Source organism: Lolium rigidum, chromosome 5 (assembly GCF_022539505.1).
Source record: "Lolium rigidum isolate FL_2022 chromosome 5, APGP_CSIRO_Lrig_0.1, whole genome shotgun sequence".
Taxonomy (NCBI): Eukaryota; Viridiplantae; Streptophyta; class Magnoliopsida; order Poales; family Poaceae; genus Lolium; species Lolium rigidum.
The window spans coordinates 40,190,037-40,213,912 of record NC_061512.1 but is presented as its reverse complement, the minus strand read 5'-3'; the positions used below and the strand labels follow the sequence as shown (position 1 = coordinate 40,213,912).

Here is a 23,876-nt window from a genome sequence, read left to right as displayed (position 1 = left end):
CAAGGTATAGAGATACCGATGATCAAACCTCGGACAAGTAAAATATCGCGTGACAAAGGGAATTGGTATCGTATGTGAATGGTTCATTCGATCACTAAGTCATCGTTGAATATGTGGGAGCCATTATGGATCTCCGGATCCCGCTATTGGTTATTGGTCGGAGAGAGGTCTCAACCATGTCTACATAGTTCACGAACCGTAGGGTGACACACTTAAGGTTTGATGTCGTTATAAGTAGATATGGAATAAGGAATGGAGTTCGAAGTTTTGTTCGGAGTCTCGGATGGGATCCAGGACATCACGAGGAGGTCCGGAATGGTCCGGAGAATAAGATTCATATATAGGAAGTCATATTCCAAGTTTGGAAATGATCCGGTGCATTTATGGCAGGTTCTAGAAGGTTCTAGAAAAGTCCGGAAGAAATCACCATGGAAAGTGGAGTCCCGGAGGGACTCCACCTTGCATGGCCAGCCAACCCTAAAGGGGAGGAGTCCAAGGTGGACTCCCCAAGGGTGGCCGGCCAACCCCCAAGGAAGGGGTGGGAGTCCCACCTTGAGTGGGATTCCCCCTTAGGTAGGTTTTGTCCCTATGGAAGGTTTTGGTTTCGGGTCTTATTCGAAGACTTGGATACCAACACTTGGGGATTTCCACCTATATAATGAGGAGGAGAGGGAGGGGGCTGCCCACTCTTGGCCGCACCACCTAGGGCTGCCCATGGCCGGCGCCCTAGCCACCCCCTCTCCCCAAACCCTAGCCTCTCCTCCTCCACATAATACTCCCGCAGCGCATAGGCGAAGCCCTGCCGGAGTTCTCCACCACCACCGCCACCACGCCGTCGTGCTGCCGGGATTCCGAGGAGGATCTACTACTTCCGCTGCTCGCTGGAACGGGGAGAAGGACGTCGTCATCAACACCGTACGTGTGACCGAGTACGGAGGTGCTGCCCGATTGTGGCACCGTCAAGATCTTCTACGCGCTTTTGAAAGCGGAAAGTGATCGTCTACCGCAGCAACGAGAGCCTCCTCTTGTAGGCTTTGGAAATCTTCAAGGGTTAGTCTCGTTCATCCCCTCGTTGCTCCCATCTTCTAGATTGCATCTTGGCTTGGATTGCGTTCTCGCGGTAGGAATTTTTTTGTTTTCTATGCTTCGAATCCCTTCATATGGATCTGCTGTTGCCACTAGGGATAAAACATCAATGCTTTGTCTAAGGATATTTGTGTTGATTACATTACGCACCGTACTTAATGCAATTGTCTGTTGTTTGCAACTTAATACTGGAAGGGGTGCGGATGCTAACCCGAAGGTGGACTTTTTAGGCATAGATGCATGCTGGATAGCGGTCTATGTTCTTTGTCATAATTCCCTAAGTAAATCTCATAGTAGTCATCATGATATATGTATGTGCATCTCTATTTGTCAATTGCCCAACTGTAATTTGTTCACCCAACATGCTATTTATCTTATTGGAGAGACACCACTAGTGAACTGTGGACCCCGGTCCATTCTTTTACATCTGAAATACAATCTACTGCAATCTCTGTTCTCTGTTGTTTTCTACAAGCAAACATCATTTTCCACACCATACGTTTAATCCTTTGTTTACAGAAGCCGGTGAGATTGACAACCTCACTGTTAAGTTGGGGCAAAGTATTTTGATTGTGTTGTGCAGGTTCCACGTTGGCGCCGGAATCCCTGGTGTTGCGCCGCACTACACTACTTCACCAACAACCTTCACGTGGCCTTCATCTCCTACTGGTTCGATAACCTTGGTTTCTTACTGAGGGAAAACTTGTTGCTGTACGCATCATACCTTCCACTTGGGGTTCCCAATGGATGTGTGCTTTACCGTCACAAGCACCCATCCCGCCCGCGCGTTCGGATGGGTTGCGTCAAACAAAATCGTGGCCCAAAACTGCGACGCATCCCAAAAACGGATGGCCGCGGTGTCCGGGAGGACGCAAAGCCGGCCCAAATCTAGGCCAGGTTTGCGTGGCCACGGATGGCACGCGAAGTCCTCCCGCGTCCGCCTGCTCGCATCCCAGGCTCACCTGCGGGGGGGCTCGCGTCCTATTTAATGTGAACTGGGAGGCAGACTGTCCCTATCCAGTCCCCACCCCCACTCCCACTCCCCACGCACGCTCGCTCGAGCTTCCGCCGCCATGGCCCTGAAACGCGAGTTCGTGCCTTGCGCGAACGACCACGAGGCCAGCAGCAGCCGGCAAGTCGCGCAACGGCTTTCGACATGGGGCCGCCGGCGCCGATGCGCGACCGGATCTACGTCACCGTCGTGGTGGCGCAGATCTTCTGGGAGGCCGGTGCCCCAATGCCGTGGGGCGACGTGCACCTCCCCCACGGCTGGCACCTGAGCCTAGATCGAGTTTCGGTGCCACCGATCCCGGCAACCAGTCGCGCCCGCCTGGCGGAGATCTAACAGTGACGCGTGCATCTCCTAGTGGACCACCGGGAGGACCCCGCCTACAACGACAAGAGTCCCTAATGGGACCTGTGGTTCGAGGTGGCGCACGCTGCGCGCCAACGCACCTTCATCACCTCGGCGACGACGAGGCCTCGCACGCAGCCTCGCACTCCGGCGAGGAGGGCAGACCATCGCCCCGGTGGCCTCTACATCAACGAGCCCGCGACTGCTCCGCCGTGGGCCGCGCCAGCGCCACAGGCCCAGCCCGAGGAGGACGACGACCCCGAGCTGCGCGCTGCGCTCGTGGCGTCCCTCGAGGTCAAAGACCTCGAGGAGCTGGCCAAATGGCCGCACCTCGCCGAGGTGCTGCGCGCCTCCGCGCTGGAGGAGGAGGCCATGAAGGCCAAGGAGGACACCGACGCGTGGGCGTTCCTCGCCATGACGCGCTGGCAGGAGGAAGCCACGCGCCAGGCCGCGCTCCGGGAGGAGGAGCGCCTCCTCGGCCTCAAGCACGAGGCGGAGCGTGAGGCCGCTGCGGCGGAGCAGCGGGAGAAGGTGCGGCGTGGCTGGTATGCCTGCGCAGGCCGGCGAGCCCTCTGGACCTGCACTCCGCCTGGAAAAGACGCAGTGGTCGCCCTAGCCGGAGTACCGGCGCCCTCCGGCGTGTCCAGCAGGAACAGCGCGTCCCCGCCGAGGGCGTCGTCCTCATCGACGGCGAGGACGACGAGCAATACTATTGGGAGTAGGTGGCGCGCCGACGGCCAACCCTAGCCTAGGGTTTTTATATTTTTTTAGTTAAAGCCCATGTACGGCTTTCTTTTATGTAAATTTGCCCAAACTAGGTCTAAGTTTAATGAACTTTAGTTTTAATTTACTTTTTTTGCGGTTTTATTGTTTTGCGCTGCGTTCTCATGTTGGACGCACTCCGTGTTCCAAACGGACTGTCGGCCATGTCGAGACCACCCAAATAGCCACGACTGGACGGCCCAACGTGTCCGGTTAATTTGGATCGCAGTTGGAGATGGCCTGAGGCCCCTCTCTTCCATCCTGTCTGCAGGCGGAGGGGGCAAGCCACCCAATTTACAGAGGGTTGAGAACAATAGGGCGGCCTCTAACCCTAGATACCGGCATCAGCGGCGGCGGCGACTAAAATGGAGGAGGAGGAGGTCACGGGAGGGATAGAGATGGGGGAGATGGAGACATGCACCGGCCACAAGAGGTTGCCGGCAGTGGGACATCAGGAGACGGTGAACGATCAATCAAAGAGGCCGCGGGACAATGACGACGAGGAAGAGCGAGAGATGCTCGCCGAGCTTGCTGAGTGGCGAGACAATTGGGCGGGTACATGGTCTGACTACTACGGTAGCGTCGAGAAAAGGAGTGAGTAGACTTCCCCATGAATCGTGATCACTGATGATTCCAATCTTAGATAGTGTTTATGTTTTGAAATTTGCTGAATACTAGAATCATACTGATAGTCTCAATTTGTGGATGGATGCAGCTCAGGTAGGGCCTGTGCAGTTTACCATGGGGCCAGTTCCGAGCTACCCTAGGCTTGACAGCGCGCTGCAGATATTTTCCGTCAAGGTGGTCGAACTGAAGGGTACTATGATGTGCTGGCCGATAGATGTGTATGGCTTCATCGCTGTGCGCGACTCGGTGGACCGTAACCGCAACTATATCTTTGAGCGTGCCAGGAGCAACTACCAGACGCTCAACGAACAGGTACCAGTACCACCATACTTCAACGGCTTCCTCACTACTATTTCTGCGTGGGGTTCACTTTTTTCAGTTTTTGCATGATGGATTCCTAGGAGAAGAAAGTGTAATTTTGTGGTAAAGTATCACTGTACTTTCGAGCTCGTTAGCTTGCAAATAATATTGCTAAATGCTACTGTACTACAATAGGTTTTCTGACTGAATTATTAGTTATGCAATCACATATTCGAGTTATATCGGTGTGGCATAATCATCTAGTATTAGTACAGTAGTTTAAACATGAAAAGAAATGAAAGATCAGCCCAAACTTAGATGCATCGCACTGTTTCATTTCAGCAATTTGATATGATACGCTTTGGTTTAACAATTTCTCTTGCGTCTCGGTTAGAGCGTTGGATGCATTTCTGACATTTTTATTGAAATTTCTGCTGTCATTGACATATTCAGCAATATACTCATCTATTAGGTCTGGGACATTCTTCACAGTCATTTGTTTAGAGGGTTTGGTACTTATAGTGAAGCTGCACGTCATACACGTTTTCGGATCTCCACTTGACAATTTTATAAAGGAAAATAGGATTCCCATATGTTATATAACCATTATGATGGCAAGTGGTTGATTATATGTCCATGTTCCCATATGTTATACGTATCTTAATTATGTTATGAATATGTGCAGGATTCATCTCTGGTCCTCAATGGTCCAAGCCGTGCAGTCCAGTTGATTGACCCTGTTTTATTTGAGGTTGAGCTACGAGTCAAAGGGACCAGGCCCTCTGAAGATAAGCTGTTGAGTGGTGAATTCTTCGATTATAACTGCATCACAGGGTACAGATTCGGCTCTCTTCTGGAGGATATGGTGTCGGGTCCGCGCAGCACACTGCAATTCAAGTATGCACATCTCCGTTTGGCATTGGAGGCCCAAATAAATGTCTGGTTTGCAGAAGGATCAACCGATTTCAGTGTGAAGTTTGTCGCACGTACTGCCAGTATTGATGAGAATGCCACTTTGCTGGAATGTAAAGACGTTGCTATGGCTCTCTCTGATGACGGGTCAATTGATCTCTCGCGCAATGTTCTTGTCGTGGAAGGGAACAATGGAGTGCTGATCGTTGGCGCTCAGGTAAAGCATCAGGGTGATGACGAAGATGCGGGCAGCATCTACAGAGAGGTCAGCTTTACCGCGGCAACATATGGTGAGAGTCATGGTACGTTGGATGTTGGGTTTTGCAAGATGAATGTGGTTGTTGCTTGGTCGCTTCTGTTTTGATTTAAGAGGTGATGCAAGATGAGCGTTTGCATTCCTTGGTGATACAAGCTGTTGTCTACGGTATGGCAATGATGTAATGATGCTGGATACGAGTATCAATATTAGATGTGGCTACCTTTGACTGTGTGTTAACAGTTGGTCTTACTCAAAGCTAGCTGGACGTATCGTAGGATATATAACTTGATTATTGTTGTTGTTTTTTTCCTTTATACCAGATTAGGTTGTTAACTGGTGGAATGTGTTGGGTGGTGTATAAACTGTGAAGTGAACTTGGCTGATGGATTGATGGTACTTTTAGCTATTACCCTATTGTCTGCAAACGCTCTCTGGGTGCAGCAGTACATAAATGGCACAAACGGTTAAAAAGAAGACCCATATCAAGCAAAATTTCCCCACAGTTTTCCGAGCTGGTTGGGATAAACATTCCGGTGTCTGTGGGATGAGGATTCATCACAAACTACTACTCACTCTGTTCACTAATGTAAAATACTTTATATATTTATAAGTAGACTAGATACAAACCAAAATAAGTGAACCTACATATTAAAAGTAAACTAAATGCAAATAAAAGTGAGTGAATCTAAAAAGAACCCCAACGTCTTCTAAAAGCAAACGGAAGGAGTAAAAGGCAACTAGTAAAAGCAAACGGTTCATCTCAACATCACCCGAAGCTACGATTGTGTGTAGAAGTAAATCTTAATTTTTAACAGAATTGAAGTTTACTGGAATTGAAATACAAGTAGTTCATGTGCTTCTAAAAATGTGAGAGGCTTTCTTATTTTTCTCGTTTAGTTCCTTGCTGTAGTTTTACTGAAACCGGGATACCTCCCCAACTCATTCATCCGCTCAGACCAGAATACACGGCAAAGATCTCGTTCATGTAGTGTTGTGAGGCATACTATGTTTACATGTAACCGCTAAAACACGAAGTACTCGACAAAGGTTCCCTTTACCGTGTACTAACTATAAAACACAAGGCAAGGATTTGGTACACAGCAAACACAGAAAATACACTCAGCGAAAAAAACACACGATAATTTTTATTTTACCATATGTCATAATAAAGGACTCGCAAAGGCTACCTTTGCCTAGTGTCGAATTTTTTACACTCGGCAAAGAGGTATGCTAAATGGTTTCTGGGCACGCGATGGATGAAAAATTAGCGGCATCAGCCTTTGCTGAGTGCCCTCTAACGCACTCGGTAATCTTTGTCAAGAGTCAAAATCTTGGCACACGGCAAAGACTATCTTTACGTAGTGTATAATCTTGACACTAGGCAAAGATATGAAATCTTGATGCGGGTGCTACGAGGCACACCGAAGGGAATCGTACAAAATCGACACCGTATCTGTGATAAAACAACACGTTGTGGACCTAAAAATATTATTTTTTTCAAAAAATCTGGAACAAGCGAAAGTATATGCTTAGTTCAAATCTGGCCCATTTCCAACAAAATATCATGAGTTCCCAGAAAGCGAACGCGCAACAGATATGTGAACCGTAGTGCGGAAGTGGTCTTCTATTTTTGTGTGTAGGTTTCGTACGCATATTGCGTTTCTTATCACTGCTTAAAAAAACGTTTCGATGCTGGGAAATTGAAAAATTATTTTTTCGTGACTAGAAAAAGAAAACTCATAAATGCAACATTGCTTTCCATCCCAAGCCCCACACCTGTGCGTAATATGGGTTCATTGTGACAAATTATGCGTCTATGCCATGCCTAAAGGTCATGATCTAGCTCATTAGTTCTAAAAGCCATAGAACCTTGCAGGAGGTAGCACAGGCGGACCTTAATGGGGACGAAATGGGCCATAGCCCCCAGCAAAAATTAGATTTAACTAATATCCAGTAATATTTTGAACCCATTTTTCCATTCCAACTAGTCTGCATCGTTCGCTCGGAAAAGAAATCTCGTCTGCATCGACGCGAGGACAACGGCAACCGCGACTCTGCGAGCGCGATCCGTCGCTCCTGCTGCCGGTTGACCGCATCGCGCTCCTTCGCCTCGAGGATCCAGTGCTGCCTCTCCGCCGAAGTTCCGTAATAAGATGCGTCCAGAAAGCCATCGGTCATCGCATCTCTAAATAAACAAAACAGTTAGTTCTTCTGCAAGCCACATATTGAACTAGTGCTATTAGGGGGTGTACCCCATGGTTATCGATATGAGATTTGTGAATCCCTCTTATCCCATCATCCATGTGTTAGAGCGTCGATACGATAATGTCACTTCCCGTCGTTCACTCTACCACACTTCTAAGGGTAGTTTCCTCTCAAGACCAGAAGGCATATATTACATGGTGCACAACACGTAATATCAAGAGAGAAAACTAACACATATTCATAGATCAAAGGTATAATATAACTTTACTTCACATCATAATATTGCTAGGGTTTCTCCATATCTCCTCAAGAACAAAGGAACTACTCGTACATGAAGGGGATCAACATCATAGCAATATGAATATGAAGGTACAATTGCATACAAGTATAAATTCTATTATGGTTCGGATTTCAACCAAGTAGACAAGGTGGATCGAAGATGTAGACGTTGATGATGATGGAGATCGATGCGTTGCCCTTCAAGATCGTAGCCTCCTCCTCTTCTGCGTTGGTGTAGATGGTGATGGAGGCGGCGGCTTGTGGAGATGGCGGTTGCGGCGGCGGAGCAGCAGGGCTCCGCCCCTAGGGCGTGGATGATGAAGTGGTGCCTCTCCTGGCCTCCTCCCCTCTTTATATAGGCGCTAGAGGTCGGTTTCACGAACTGACGGGAGCCTGGGGCTGAATATGCACATCGGTCCTTCACAAATGTTGTTCCATTTGATGAAATGGGCCCGACGGAATCCGGTACGGCCTTACGGTACGGGCATACCCACCCTTACCGATGGTCGTTAAACTTGTAGATGGTTTCATATTTTGCTCACCATTTCTTCATCCGGACTCCGATTGAGGTGTTCTTCGGCTCGTTGAAGTTTTGTGGACGAGGGCTACAACACCATGGCCTTAGAACTTAAATATAAGATGTTTGAAAAATATCACTTTTTCTACACCTTATATGGCTAAGTCTGGTGCTTGTAATTTTCCCATCTTGTACCCTCTTGGTCCCTTTTGCTCCCTTTTTTCATGATCGCCAATAACACCTAAATACATATCAAAGACAAGGGAAACATAATAAAATCCTACTAATACTACTAAATATGCGAAGTTCATATGAAAATGAACAAGAACTCGTAAGTATACAAAATGGACATATGTGTATCTAGCTGGAGCATGAAATGAGTGAAAATATGAGTAATAATATACTTAAAAACGTCGGTAAAATTGTGCTAAATATTGATCTATCAATCACCTACGTAGGAAGTGGAAGACCCATTCCAAAGTAATTAGCTTTCAAGGTGATTATCCCATTATCATCATGTTTGGCCATCTTCTTTCTAGGGAAGTGTACTACAAATGGGTCTTTGGATGGTAGTCCAATTCTGACATTCCCTTCATGTAAATTGATTAGAGATTTTATAGTTCTAAGAAATAGCCTTTCTAAGATTATATGAGCTATAGGGTCTTTAGGCATGTCCACAATAACAAGATCAATAAGAGCAGGACATCTTTTAATTTCTACTATAATATTAGCTTTAATTCCTACGGCTTGTCTATCAGTTGAATCAACTAAGTGAAGTCTTAGCTCAGTAGTTTTAAATGGCCCCATTCCTAACTTATCAAATAAGCTTTTTGGAATTGTGGAGACACTTGCACCAAGATCACAAAGTGCATCCACCTTATTTGTTCCATTATGAATCTTAATAGTGGGCTCAAATAAATCATCAAGCTTAGTTGGGAGTTTCTCAGCTAGCTTGTTATATTGGTGTTCTAAATCACGAACTTTGCATGCTACTTCATGAATATATTGACGGTACATGGAAACATTACCTTCATCGACTCCGGGATGCTTGGCCGTGATCATCTTTACTAGATATTCTACGAAGTATTCTGGTGTTGGAGCATTGCTATAGTCCAGTTCTTCAGGTGCTTCTCCTTCTCTATCGATCCTCATCATCTTGAGGTCTTCAATAGGTTTGGTTCTGGCTTACTTGCAAATCTTGCAAGTCTTATAGTTTGGCTTTCAGCTATCTTCCCGAATTGTGCCTCAACTGTCTTTGTTCTTTCCTGTAGAACTTGAACATCATTCTTAAGAGAAACAGTTTGATTAGATAAATTCCCTAACATAGGGCTATGATTTTCAGTAAGCTTTGTTAGGGTGCTATTTTGTTTAGTTTGAGTATCCATACATTTTTTGAAAGTATTTTCAATTGAAACATTACCATTGTTTGCTCCACTACCATTAGTGTAATTATTATTCGGAACTCCTGTAGTATTATTATATTGTTTTGGAAAGTTAGAGCCAAAGTTTTGATTCTTCCATTCAGGGTTTATAAGGATTTCTTGCTATGAAGTCTACTTCCTCAACATTAGAGTTGGTGATGGCATTAACTTGGGTACTCTCCTTACCCTTCAGAATATTTATAAGCTCATCTGCCTTTGAAGTAAGCTCTTTACCTTCGGTGATTGGATTCACCTTTCTCGAGGAGGATCTTTCTACATGCCATTGGGCATGGTTGCTCTGCATATCATCTAGAAGTCTCCTTGATAGTTCAACTGGCCTGCTCATGAATGTTCCTCCAGTTGGAGTATCAAACATATTAAGGGCATTATAAAATAAGTGCAAAATTAACAAGTCCTCCATTCCATGACTTGGACAGTTCATGGTGGCTTCTTTCATCCTTTATCATGCAAGTGCTAGTGGCTCGCGTTCTTCTTGTCTAAAACTTGTAATGTTAGAACGGAGCTGCATAGTCTTTGCTGGTGGGAAAACTTAATCATGAATATGTTAGTACATTCATCCCATGAAGTTATAGTGCCTTTAGGCAAAGCTAGCAACCAATCTTTTGCTTTTCCTCTTAGTGAAAAAAAAACAAGCATAATTTTACCGCATTGGGATCAACATCTTTAATGTGCATCATATCACATATTTCAGTGAATGTATTTAAGTGCATACCTGAGTCCTCAGCGGTTGAGCCTCCAAATTGGTTCTGCTGAAACAAACTCAAAAGGTTAGGCTTAATTTCACAATTCTTCGTTGTAACAACAGGCTGAGTTATGGGTGCACGAATAAAATTATCATTTGGGATAGCATATTCCCCAAGCTTCTTTTCTGCCATGGTGATTATCTTTTTGGTATTTTCTCCTATGATTGTAAAATAACAAGTAACTAATTTTTTGGGTTTTCAAGTAAAGAATAGAAACAGTAAACTATTAACACTAAATAAAAATTCAAAACGAAAGCAAAATGACTAACAGGATCTCTAGTAACCTTATCGGAATAGCGAAATTGCTTCCCCGGCAACGGCGCCAGAAAAATGGTTGATACCTAGTAGACCTAGGTTTAATCCAATCTTGTTAAGCATTGCAAAAATGGTGTAAAGGAAACGTCCACAAGACTTGCTAGTTTATTTGATTTTCTGTTTACCGGATCTTTCTAGTTTACTTTTAAGTGGGTGGTGTTCAATGATGAAAATAGGCTAGGGTTAAGGTTTCTCCTGCAGCTATGCATACATATATAGTTGAAGCACATATGTGTAACAAATAAAATAGAGATAAGAGATTTGTGAGTAGCACATCCGTAAATACTCTTGCTCCTAAAGCCATAGGTGACATGAGCCTCTTGGTCCAACCATTGTCCTCACAGCCGCAAGCAACAATAGTTATTAAGCATATGAATACAGACCAAAACTTTAATCTAGATGATTGTGCCATGATCTCGAATGAATCACTAAACATGTACCGTTAATTTCCCCTTTCTATCACTGAGGTTTGACGGTAGTACGCTGTTCTCCACTCATCCCACCTCTTCTCTTGATCGGTCCGAATGATATGGGTACCTGTAGATCATCAAAATGAGGCAAATAGACAAGGATACAACATTGCAAAACTCATATTCAATCCGTACACATATAATAAGATTAGATGCACATAAACGCTGCAAGGATTCACCCCAACCCGCAGCCCGTGAGGACTACTCACACATAATATCACGATCAATAACAAAGATAGAAATCATTATGGCAAATACTTAGATTGAAATCACAATATTCTTACAATGATCGCCAATTCTCAAGGAGATCTCTATTACAATGGTGATGGCTATGGCTATGGAGGGTATTGGAGATGGAATGGATGAACTATGGTGGTGGATCTCCTTCGGTGTGGTGCAGATGGATCTGATGGATGGCGGCTCTGTGTGACGACGAATGGCTCTCCTTTTGGCGTCGGGTCCTTCACGAAACTTATAGGGTTTGACCTCAGGAAGGCTGCGGCACATGGTATGGGCGTACGGTACGGGCGGGGCTTGGTCGTACCGATGCGTGTTAAAGTCCCTAGAACCGCCTCTTCGAGCATAGTCTACTTTGCCATACCCCTGACGCAATTTTCTTCAGTAATTGCTGGTCCATTTGTCATTATGACGTGATTTCCTGCACATCATCCAAAAATAGAAGAGATTGCACATCTTTTCATTAATTAGTCATTAGTGGCATGTTGAGAGGTAAACTTAGTCAATTTCTTGACTTAGGTAAGGGTTTAAACGCGCGAAAAAGTGGCGTATTTCACAGCCATCAGTGCGCCCGCGGTAATACGATTTATCTCCGGCACATTAGGTTGGTGTGCCGATGGTAGTGTTTTTCATAATTCAAAAAAAGGCTCGACCTAGATCTAGATCTCGATCGAGATTTGGTCATTTCTCGGGAACCGTGGGCACCGTTGGTTGTGGGCGCCAAGCGGGAGGGAGGTGGTCGCTGGAGGAATGGCCTCCGGAGAGGGGATGGTCATCATCACCGGAGATAAGGTGGCCGTTGGTGTCGATGGGAGGTTGCCACCGTCACCTGAGGGGAGGTTGCCACCATCACCGGAGGGAGAAGCTCAAGCTTACCGTCTTGGCTGCGGATGGGAAGGAGAATATGGGGCGCCGGGAGGAGAAGGTGAAGAAAGAGGAGGAGAGGAGGAGAAACTGGAAACTTGGAGGAGGAAGAGGAGGAGGAGAAAGTGGAGACATGGAGGAGGAGGAGGATAAAGTGGAGACATGGAGGAGGAGAAGAAAGTGAGAGAGAAGGACACAAATTTTTTATATATAGAACTAGCTTACCACCGGCGCATCACCCTCTTATGTACGCCGACGATATTTTTGATTTTTTTTCATTTTTTCCTAAAACATGAAAAAACTCTGTTTTCTTTTCCTATTTTGGGGAATCTAAATATTGGTCAAAGTCATTGTATTCGGATGTAAAATTTGGCATAGATACATTTTGATATAATTTTTTTTCATCGGAGGACATATGCAACCTGAAAAGTCATTTTACCGAAAGATGGCGCCATTTTGCAAAAAAAAACTCGAAATTCATGTGTGTTAATTTTTTTAAACTAGATCACATAACACATGGGCATCTCGAAGGATTTCGTTTTTTAAAATTTATATCTTTTTTTCAAAACTGAAAATGCATTTCAGGTGGGATGGAATATGGTGGTGCGCCGGCGGTAAGGGGGGCTACCATTTTTGCCTGGCCCAAACCTGGTTGACCATTATCCCCGGAGCACCAAATTTGTTGTACTCCGGTGGTATTTCGGCATCACCGACGCCCCTATATAGTAGTGCGCTGGCAGTAAATAGCATCGGCGTAGCGCGCCAGCGGTAACCCTTGCGGCTATAGGTCTTTTCTTAGTAGTGATCAACACAAAATCCACACGATGATGAGCACAATGGTGAAGAATGACATCCTTGTTGCACATGATGTCCATAACATGAACATCCTACAAGTTCGAAAGCAAAATCGTAAGATTCACAACATGGACAACTTCAATGGCATGATATTCTACAAGTGGGTCATATGAGAGTAAATGGGACAAGTAAAGGCACATATGTGCGATGATTAAAATGAGACAAGTAAAGTAACAATCAAATGGCAATATAGACAAGCTCTATGGCATGGAATTCTACAAGTGGCTCACATTATAGTAAATTTGAATTGCAAGTTTAAGTCATATGTCTAAGTTTTCAAAAGTAATATGAAGCAAAATGGATGAAACATATTTAGTAGCGTGCGAGGCACAAGTGTAGGACAACTAACCTGGATTCAGAGCTTCCTAGCCACATTCGGATTGCCAAATATATGTGGACCCACCATAGGAGGCGTTGGCGGGGTCTCCTCATGATTTCCTAACCCACCAAATGGAAAATTGTGAGCATTACACAATTAGCACTAGACATAGATTGACACTTATTTTGCAAAGCCAACATACCCTTGGGAAAGTGAAAGGAGGATGAGCAAGAGGAGAGGCCTGCGAATCAAGCACACAAAGGTAAGATGAATGGAGTTAGGATTCATCTTAGCTAATATGAGCAAGAACATACCGTCAAGTGGGAACCATAGCTTTCCATCTTCATCGTCATGCACTCCATCATCTTCTCCTGCTGCTGAACCATCCGCTCCTCTACTTTCCGAGCCTTGGCGTCGACATCCTCTCGCAGTCTAGCTTGCTCCTCCAACCATGCCTACATATTGTCCTCCCAAATCCCAATGTCATGAATGCTGCAATGGAAAACTTGTAATGAAATGTATATGAAAAAGGATGAAGAAGATAACTGGATTTTATCCATATCTACACTCAAAGGCGTGGGGAGGGTATCTATTTGAGGCTAGGAGCTCTTCCCGCCAATCAGAGATGGAAAATAGATGGAATGGTTGCAATATCGATGGATCCATCACCAATCTATAAGTGGCTGTCGGGGTTTCGGTTTCGGATGAAACACAGGTGATAGCTTCGATACGAATTACGGATTGTAGTATCATAAGCTTTTTCCCTAGAACACCTAGGTTTAATAGAACATTGGGAAGCACTGCTAAAATGGTGTAAAGGAAACGTCCACAAGACTTGCTAGTTTATTTTATTTTATGTTTACTCGACCTTTCTAGTTTACTTTTAAGTGGGTTGTGTTCAATGATGGAAATATGCCAGGTTTAAGATTTCTCTTGTAGCTATGCATACATACATAATTGAAGCACATATGATTAATAAATAAAATAGACAGAAGAGATTTTTGAGTAGCACATCTGTAAATACTCTTGCCCCTAATGTCGGAGGTGACAAGAGCCTCTTGGTCCAACCACCGTCCTCACAGCCGCAAGCAACAATAGTTATTAAGTATATGAATACAGACCAAAGACTTAAGCTAGATGATTGTGCCATGATCCCGAATGAATCACTAAACATGTACCGTTACTTTCCCTTTTTTTCACCGAGGTTTTGCGGTAGCACGTCGTTCTCCACTCATCCCACCCCTTCCCTTGATTTATCCGAATGATATGGGTACCTGCAGATCATCAAAACGAGGCAAAGAGATAAGGATACAAGATTGCAAAACTCCTATTCAGTCCTTACACATATAATAAGATTAGATGCACAGAAACTCTGCGAGGATTCACCCCAACCCGCAGCCCGTGAGGACTACTTACACATAATATCAAGATCAATAACAAAGATAGAAATCATTATGCTAAATACTTAGATTGAAATCACAATATTCTTACAATTGTCGCAAATTCTCAAGGAGATCTCTATTACAATGGCGATGGCTATGGCTATATATGGAAGAGATTGGAGATGGGATGGATGAACTATGGTGGTGGATCTCCTTTGGTATGGTGCAGATGAATCTGATAGATGGCGGCTCTGTTTGGCTACGAATGGCTCTCTTTTTGGCGTCGGTCCCTTCACAAAACTTATATGGTTTGACCTCGGGAAGGCTGCGGTACATGGTACGGGCGGGGCTTGCCCGTACCGATGCATGTTAAAGCCCATGGAACCACCTCTTTGAGCGTAGTCAACTTTGCCATGCTCCTGATGCGATTTTCTTTAGTAATTGTAGGTCCATTTGTGATTATGACGTGATTTCCTGCACATCATCCGAAAATATAAGAGGTTGTACATCTTTGCATTAATTAGTCATTAGTGGCAAGTTGAGAGGTAAACTTAGTCAATTTCTTGACTTAGCTACAGGTTTAAACGGGAGAAAAAGTGGCGTATTTCACAGGCATAAACTCCCCCAAGCTTAAACTTGATCTTCCTCGAGCAAGAAACAAAGAACCATAAGGAACTTGGTGTTTAAACAAAAACAACGAGAAATAAAAATCACTTACAAGTGGTGGCCTTATGAGTCCAGCACTTCTTCCATTTGAAAGCTTAGCATGGTTTGAGAAGTGCCAAGAATACAATACAAGCATCAACAACTTGAGACAATCAAAATAAAGATTATAAGTATGAATAACTAGTTGTGAAAAAAATTGCTCTAGGTTAGGTAGTTAACTCTCAGTTTGCCAAGGAACACTGGAAGTTTATTATCATCAAATTAAGTATGAGCATTCATGTCAAAAGAGGTATAAGCAATGAAGTATCTTAATTACGCCCACATCAATTTATCAAGGCTATCAAAACACTTTACTATCCATTCATTGTCTTTCAAGACTATTCATCTAATAGTAGCAAGTCCATGCCAAGACTTGAGAAGTGATACTTTCGGATTCCTTTGACAGTTTCCAAGCAAAAGTTATGAATGAACTTTTAGTAAGGATTGCGACAATCATGGGGCCAGTGGTGCTAGTATCCCAAGAGTGTGCACAACAGTCATATTGACACGCGTAAAGCAATATCATACATTAATTCATATGTTGACACACGTAAGCAATATCTCATATTTATTCACAACCTTACATCTTGGCATGTGTCTCAGCTACCACTAAGTTTTAATTCCATCAAACAACTTCTATCAAGAGTACTATCAAGTCTATCCCAACATCTATGAAGTTAAGTCTCTTCAAAGCACTAGTAGGGAAAACACTATAGGGGAACGCTCATTGGGAGCGCACACGTCTGAGCGCACGCGACCGATATTAGTAATTGCGTGTCAAAAATATGCACGCGGCTGGTATGCGCGTAATGGCAACATAGTGGAGGGTAACACACGTGACTAGTATGTGGGACCCAACTTTACTTGGGCCAGAAAGTACCCACAACGCGTGCCCACGGGGGCACACGACTGCTATCTCCATACAAGTCGCGTGTGCCTTTGTCCACCCGCTGCCAATATATTAGGCTGACAGGCGAGAATCAAGCAAAATACTAGTCGCGTGCCTTATTTTGAGCATGCTGCTACTATCAAGTTAGTGTAGTGTGCCCTATTTTGGGCACCCTGCTAGTAATATCAGGAATAATTATATAATCCTTTGAGATGGCCATGTATGTCATATACTTTTAAGGACAATTAACAAACATGAATTTTGATATAGTATGCAAAATGGCATCATGTTTCGGTAAAATGGCTTTTCTGGTTGCATACGACCTCCGATGAAAATCTTTAATAGATGAAAATGTATCTACGCAAAATTTTACATCCGATTTCAACGCCCTTTGGGCATTTAGAGAATTTTTAGATTCCCAGAAATCAAAAATAAAAATAGAGTTTTTTCAGGTTTTAGATTTCCATGAAAAATTTCAAAAATTTTCCCTCTCTCCACCTTCTCCACTTTATCCCTCCTCCTCTTCCCATTATTTCCCTCCTCTTCTCCTCCTTTTCTCCTCCACCTTCTCCCCTCCTCCTCTTCCACTTCGTTCCCTCCTCCTCTTCCCATTCTTTCCCTCCTCCTCTACCCAAAGATGACCACCACCTCCGGCGACCACCTCCTCTTCGACAACGAACAACGACGACCTCCTCTTTGACGACCACCTCCGACGCCCTGCTCCACCACCGTCGGCGACATGCTCCTCTCAGATGATGACGACCACCTCCAACGCCCACTTCTGACACCCTTCCCCGCCACCTTAGACAACGGCGACCACCTTCGATACCATGCGCCGACGACCAGATCTCATCAACACCACAAAGAGGCGACATGGACTCGATTGCTTTGTTTTCGTTTTTAGGGTATTTTGTGAAAAAACACCTGGACAGCTGGGCACTGGTCCCAGCTTTTTTTAAAATAGCCAAAAAATACTGGTAATGAACCGAACGAGAGCACGCGACTAGTAACTTATTGGCAGCGTGTCGAGTGTGAACGCGACTAGTACCTGACATACTAGTCGCGTGTCGGGTACGCACGTGACTAGTAGGAACTTACCATTGGCGAGGTACCAGTGGCGTGCTAGGGCTCGCGACTGGTAGCCGAAAATGGCACACGACTGGTAGGCTTTTTCCTACTAGTGAAGTTAAACCCTTAAGACAATTGGTCATCATAAAAGTCACAATTTTAGACTTCTTCTTGTTGTACTTGTTTCACAATATTATTTCCAAGGCAAGACTCGATTAACTAAATAAACTAGAGTAAGAGCTTCACAATTAATTAAACATACAAATAAAAACTCTACTCCAATTGCATCAAATCACTCCCACTAGTACCATATCTTAACAAGTCTACTGACTAGCATAAACAATTTCAAACTTCTAAAGTGGGATACATAAGATATACCTCTTGTAGGCGACTTCATATTTCTCTTCCTTATGATGTGTTCCATCAAAACCCTTGGTAAATCTCTCTCATTAATGATATCAAGGCAAAGAGGCAAATGCAGCTCAGCTTTTTCAAGAACAAGGATAAAAGGAATTTTTTGTATTTTTGTGAATTGGGATTGAGAGGGAAGAAGAAAAACATTGGCGACAAAGAAAGTAAATAAAAACAAACAAATAAAAAGGAAAAACAAACTAAACGTAAAAATAATAAAAAGCAAAGTGTTGGAATAGACCAACACGAGTGTTTCAAAGATCTTTCAAAGAGCTGGAGTGCAAATTTATTCAACACAAATAAAAATGTTTGAGGAACACATCCCCAAGCTTAGGCTTTTGCAAGCCCTCTTGTTGAGCTCATTGTGGTGGAGGACAATTCCCAAAGTTCCATCGGCCGCTCCAATGAGTGAACTGGGAATTGAGATCGGTGGTGTTGTCTTGAAGGTTGATGGCGAGGTTGCTCAGGTTTTCAATGCTTCCTTCGAGCGCGTACATGTTCTGATAAGTGGTGAAGTCGTGGAGTGGCTGCTGCTCCTATTCTGGTCCTTGATGTTCTTATTCAACTTCCTCTTCTCCTTTGGGTTCATCTTGTTGTTGGGGTAGATTTGCCTCAACCTACTCATCATAATGCAAACTCCTATCCTCGAGAGATAATAGACCGTTAGGCAGAGGGGCAGTGATCAAGTAATCAACTCGGTATGTTGAAGTAGTATCTACCTTCTATTTTTCTAACCATACCACATGCATTCAGAGTAGTAAAACCAAGACGGCGAGGCTTTTCCAATGCTCGTAAATTACTTACATTGATATTAAGCCTTCTTTCCAAGATGGTGATGACTCCACCTCCACATATGGGGCCCCGAGCTTCAAGTGCTTGGTGGTTCAGGTAGAGAATGAGAAGGGCGCCCAAATTTGGGCGGATGTTGCTGTCTGGGAACACAACCTTTGCAAGGATCATCATGTCCTCTCCATTGAGTCTTGTGAAATCACCACGTGCCTACAAGGTGTTAGCAATAACATAGTACAAACAGCGAATAGCAGGGCACTCAATACAATTCCCATGAGGGAGTGTGCTAGATACGCTCATCCTAGTAAAATACATGCTAGGTGATGGATTCAAAGTAAAGCATGCATAGCGGTTGGCGGTGGTGCTATTATCAAAGCCAAAGTGGTTGCACCACTTATCTAGAGTTAACGCATACTCACGGTTCATCAAACGGAAGGATATCCAGTCGACTCCGGGTTGATTCTTCTCAGAGTTGTGGTACTGGTTCACAATATGCTTCAGGGTGCTGAGGAACTCAAGTGTCAAGCAGCGATAGGTGGCAGCTTCCTGAAAAGAAAAGTGAAGCAAACCAACATCGTTGCAAAAGAGTACTGAAATCATTGCGTAGGCCTAGTTGGTTCAGAATATGGGGCATGCCTATTTTGTCAACTTGATCTCGTGGTCCTTGAGATGGTTGAAACGATTGAGATGACGTCGGTCATCAAACTCGATATACCAAGCGAAGCGGGGGTGTCTTCAACCGGTAGTGCAGCATGTGCAGCCACAACGCATGAGCGGCTCCTTGTGTTCATCTAAAAAGTAATGATTAGCAGTAGAATTTCTTAAGCACAAATTAAAAACTTTAACAAAAATAAAAATCTGATTCGATAGAAATAGACATATGATCATGATGTACACATCTTATAAAAGAATATCCTCTAATTTTGAAATCTAGCATGCTCATTAAGGTAATGAAGTTCATAATATGACCTAAGTCTAGATTGATAATGACAAAAGCTAGAGCATGGATTCGCGGATAAAAAGTTGGGAATGGGAGGAGAAATATACCATACTTCGATGGAGTGCGAGGGATCGAATAAAAATGAATGATTTTGGAGATCCAAAGGAGTGGGTTTTGAGTTTGGAGGAGGAAGAGAGAGAGAGGATATGAAATTTTTGATTATGTTACCTCTTCCCCGCCTATTTGTGGATTCTGATGTGTGGTACAGGCACACAACCGCCTTATGTGTAAGGCGGTCGACGCGGTACGGTCGTATCCCCCCGTACTGATGGTCGCTAAACTTACGGGTTTCTTACCGAAAATGTGGAGTTTTGTTGTCAAAATGGTACGGCCGGACGGTATAGTCTGGTCTGCCCGTACCGATGGTCGCGAAAGTTAGAGTCGATTTTGGCGAAACCTCCAACTTTTCTTCTTCATAACTGCGGATGTGGTACGAGTGCGTGGTACGGGCGGCTCCCACCGTACTATTTGTCGCTAAAGTTACTGGAACATGCAAACTCAAAATTTTCAGTGCATTTTTTCACGTGCCCTTGTACATCAACGTTACCTCGAAAATGACTTAGGAAAAATAGCAGTATATAATATCAAGAATGCTCAACCGTTAGTATATGAAATCGAAAGGCATTGTTACTTATTTTCTTCTCCTCTTTTACAAAGGATCTCATTGAAACTCTTTATTAAAAACAAAAACAAAAATGGAACAAAAACAAATAAAACAAAACTAAACAAGAACTAGATAGAAAAACTTATTGAACATGGGTTTCTTCCCATGGAGCGCTTATAGTTAAGGCCAATTAGCTTGACCAAGATGGTGATCACCAAGGTGTTGGAAGTGGAAGGCCCACTCCAAAGTAATTTGCTTTCAAAGCGGTGATCCCATCATCATCATGTTTGGCCTTCTTCTTTCTAGGGAAGTGTACTACAAAAGGGACTTTGGATGGTAGTCCAATTCTCAAATTCCCCTCATGTAAATTGATTAGAGCTTTAATTGTTCTAAGAAATGGCCTTCATGGGATTATATGAGCTATAGGATGTTTAGGCATGTCCACAATAAAAAGATCAATAAGAGCAGGATATCCTTTAATTTCAACTACAATATTATCTTTTATGCCTGCAACATGTCACTGCTAGAAAACCCCTAATCAGTGGCGCACCTATTTTAGGTACCAGTGGCGCACTTGTAGTGCGGCACTACTAACATGCCACTGTTAATACTTAGCAGTGGCGCACTAGTGGTGCACGACTACTAATCCAGCTACTATTGGCACACCTTGTGGTGCGCCACTACTAGTGGTAGAGGTGCGCCATTCATAACCCCACAGGATGGGCACTGTTGTAGCGATGTGTGCGCCATTGCTAACTTTAAAATTTAAAAAGGCCAAGTGGGCCTAGATGTCAGGAGGTGGGCACTGCACTTTATTCTCAGCATTGACTAGTCCAAATTAACACTGCACTTTTATTCCTTTAATAGTCCAAATTCCAAATTAGCCTAAATGAAAAATTACAATCAAAGTTTGTAAACTTTGCAATTAGGACCCAAAAAAGGAAAAAAATCCATCTGGTCCTCGATCTGCATCTGGCTCGTCCTCCATCTGCATCCTGCGATCGGGTGTTGATCTGGCTCGTCCTCGATCTGGACCTCCCGCAATGCCACGAGTTGAGCTCGACGGTGAGCACCCAGAATCCGACGGTGGCGGTCATGTTGACGATGGTGCTGAGGGACATGGCGACGAGGGCCGTGGCCGGGAAGTGGACGGAGTTGGGGGAGAGGTTGAGCGTGAGACGTGGCCCTTGTGCATGGAGAAGGGCGGCACAGAGAGCATGGTGGCGGCACCGACCACCGTGCGCCAGAGAGCTCGGCGAAGATGGTCATGCGGCTTGTGACAGCGTCGAGGTAGGTGACGACGTCCAGGTCGGCCTAGAGTGACACATATGTGTTCTTCCTCCGGATAGCGCGCGTGGCGGCGCAGTAGCCGCTCCGCGGGTCCACCTCCGTCGTCTCCGACCGGGCCATCACCACCAGTTTGCCACGCCGCCGCAGGGATGAGAGAAAGGGGAGAGGGAGAGAGGTGGATGCGATAGGAAGAGAAAGTGGGAGAGGGAGATGGAGCCTGGAGGCATGTGTCGTCGGTGATAGGAAGAGAAAGTGGTGCGGTGTGGTTGGTGCTGCGTGGTGTCTTCGGTGCGTGGTGGGGCCGGGAGCCATGTGCGCTGCCTCTCGCTTAACAGGTGGCACACCAAATACTGGAGCGTGGCCGCGTGGGCAGAAAAGGAACAAGGGTCACGTGGGGGCGTGGTAGTGAATTATTGGAGAGAGAGGAGAAAGAAGGGCACGTTAGTGGCGCACGACATCTCGCAGTGCGCCATAGCTATTAGTACATGTATCACCTGCACTCAACTATATTTATACTCTAGTGGCGCATCTCTAAATCTCTAAATATAGTGCGCCGTTGCTAATCTGTTAGTAGTGGTGCACCACTGGTAAGTCTCCTATCTGTAAACAGACATGGGTCCACCCCTCCCTAGGCTTATTAGTGGCGCACCACTTCTTGGTGCGCCACTGCTATCTAAGATAGCAGTGGCACACCAAGAAGTGGTGTGCCACCGGTAAGTCCGCGGGAGGGGTGGCCTTGGCAGAACCATAGTGGTGGCGCACTACTCACCAGGTGTGCCACTAGTAACATGGTTATCAGTGGAGCACCACTTTTTGGTGTGCCACTGCTAGTCATCTTACGGCTAGGCCTTTTTCTAGTACTGTGTCTATAAGTTGAATCAGCTAAGTGAAGTCTTAGCTCAGTAGTTTTAAATGACCCCATTCCTAACTTATCAAATAAGATTTTTTGAATTGTGGAGACTCTTGCACCAAGATCACAAAGTGCAGCCACCTCATTTGTTCCTATATGAATCTTAATAGTGGGCTCAAATATATCATCAAGCTTAGTTGGGAGTTTTTCAGCTAGCTTCTTATATTGTTGTTCTAAATCACGAACTTTGCATGCTACTTCATGAATAAATTGACGGTACCTTATACCATTACCTTCATCGACTCCGGGATGTTTTACCGTGACCATCTTTTACTAGATCTTCTATGGAGTACTCTGGTGTTGGAGCATTGCTATAGTCCAGTTCTTCAGGTGCTTCTCCTTCTCTATCGATCCTCGTCATCTTGAGGTATTCTACGGGGTTTGGTTCTGGCTTACTTGCAAATCTTGCAAGTATTATAGTTTGGCTTTCAGCTATCTTCCCCACTTGTGCCTCAATGGTCTTTGTCCTTTCCTATAGAACTTGAACATCGTTCTTATGAGAAACAATCTGATTAGATAAATTCCCTAACATAGTGCTATTATTTTTAGTAATCTTTGTAAGGGTACTATTTTGTTCAGTTTGAGCATGCATAATTTTTTTGAAAGTACTTTCAATTGAAATATTACCATTGCTTGCTCCACCACCATTGGTGTAATTATTATTTGGAACTCCTACAGTATTGTTATATTGTTTTGGAAAATTAGAGCCGTAGTTTTGACTCTTCCATTCAGGGTTATAAGGATTTCTTCCTATGAAGTCTACTTCCTCAACATTAGAGTTGGTGATGACATTAACTTGGGTACTTTTCTTACCCTTCAAAATATTTATAAGCTCATCTACCTTTGAAATAATTAAGCTCTTCATTGTTACCTTCGGTGATTGAATTCACCTTTCTCGAGGAGGATCTTTCTACATGCCATTGGGCATGGTTGCTTTGCATATCTTCTAGAAGCCTCCTTGCCAGTTCAACTGGCTTGCTCATGAATGTTCCTCGAGCTGCAGTATTAAGCATAGACTTTGACAGGGTTAAGGGCATTATAAAATAAGTGCAAGATTAACCAGTCCTCCACTCCATGACTTGGATAGTTCGTGGTGGCTTCTTTCATCCTTTCCCATGCAAGCACTAGTGGCTCACGGTCTTCTTGTCTAAAACCTGTAATGTTAGAACACAGCTGCATAGTCTTTGCTGGTGGGAAAAACTTAGTCTTGAATATATTAGTACATTCATCCCATGAAGTTATAGTGTGTTTAGGCAAAGCTAGCAACCACTATTTTTCTTTT

At 44.3% G+C, this 23,876-nt stretch overlaps 1 protein-coding gene across 1 annotated transcript; it reads left to right on the top strand.

Annotated features, from left to right (window-relative positions):
* Positions 1 to 3,325: 3,325 nt before the first annotated feature.
* Positions 3,326 to 5,706, top strand: LOC124654830. Its single transcript, XM_047193816.1, has 3 exons — positions 3,326 to 3,796; positions 3,918 to 4,141; positions 4,815 to 5,706. Exons 1-3 carry the CDS (start codon positions 3,568 to 3,570, stop codon positions 5,403 to 5,405), a joined length of 1,044 nt encoding a protein of 347 aa, XP_047049772.1. The 5' UTR covers positions 3,326 to 3,567; the 3' UTR covers positions 5,406 to 5,706.
* The last annotated feature ends 18,170 nt before the right edge of the window (positions 5,707 to 23,876 follow it).